The 226-nt window shown below is 53.5% G+C and overlaps 1 protein-coding gene across 1 annotated transcript in view; it reads right to left on the bottom strand.

Moving 5' to 3' along the window:
* Window positions 1-226, bottom strand: part of LOC119591316 (ATP-binding cassette sub-family G member 8-like) — a gene marked incomplete in the record, with an annotated part of 74,919 nt that overhangs the window by 8,094 nt on the left and 66,599 nt on the right. Inside the window, 1 exon segment of the mRNA XM_037940047.1 lies at window positions 24-158. Within this exon segment, the coding sequence (XP_037795975.1) occupies window positions 24-158 (135 nt within the window).

Genomic DNA, 226 nt, shown 5'->3' with positions numbered 1-226 from the left:
CAATCTATCCATCGTTAACTCACCCTGGCTTTGACCTCCCTGACCCTGGTGACGTCACCGGATGACCTGAAGAAGGAGTGGAGGAGCAGCGTTTGTCTGACGCTCATGTCTGGGCAGAAGTTCACGTCCTGCTGCACGTAGGCCGACCTGTCCGCAACCTGTCGGGGGGGGCGGCGTCAGAGAGAGGGAATTTGTCAAAATAAAATAAGGTATTTGACAGTGAAAT

The sequence above is a fragment of the Penaeus monodon genome, chromosome 28 (assembly GCF_015228065.2).
Source record: "Penaeus monodon isolate SGIC_2016 chromosome 28, NSTDA_Pmon_1, whole genome shotgun sequence".
Taxonomy (NCBI): Eukaryota; Metazoa; Arthropoda; class Malacostraca; order Decapoda; family Penaeidae; genus Penaeus; species Penaeus monodon.
The sequence above is the reverse complement of the archived record's forward strand: the minus strand, read 5'-3'. Positions and strand labels throughout refer to the sequence as shown.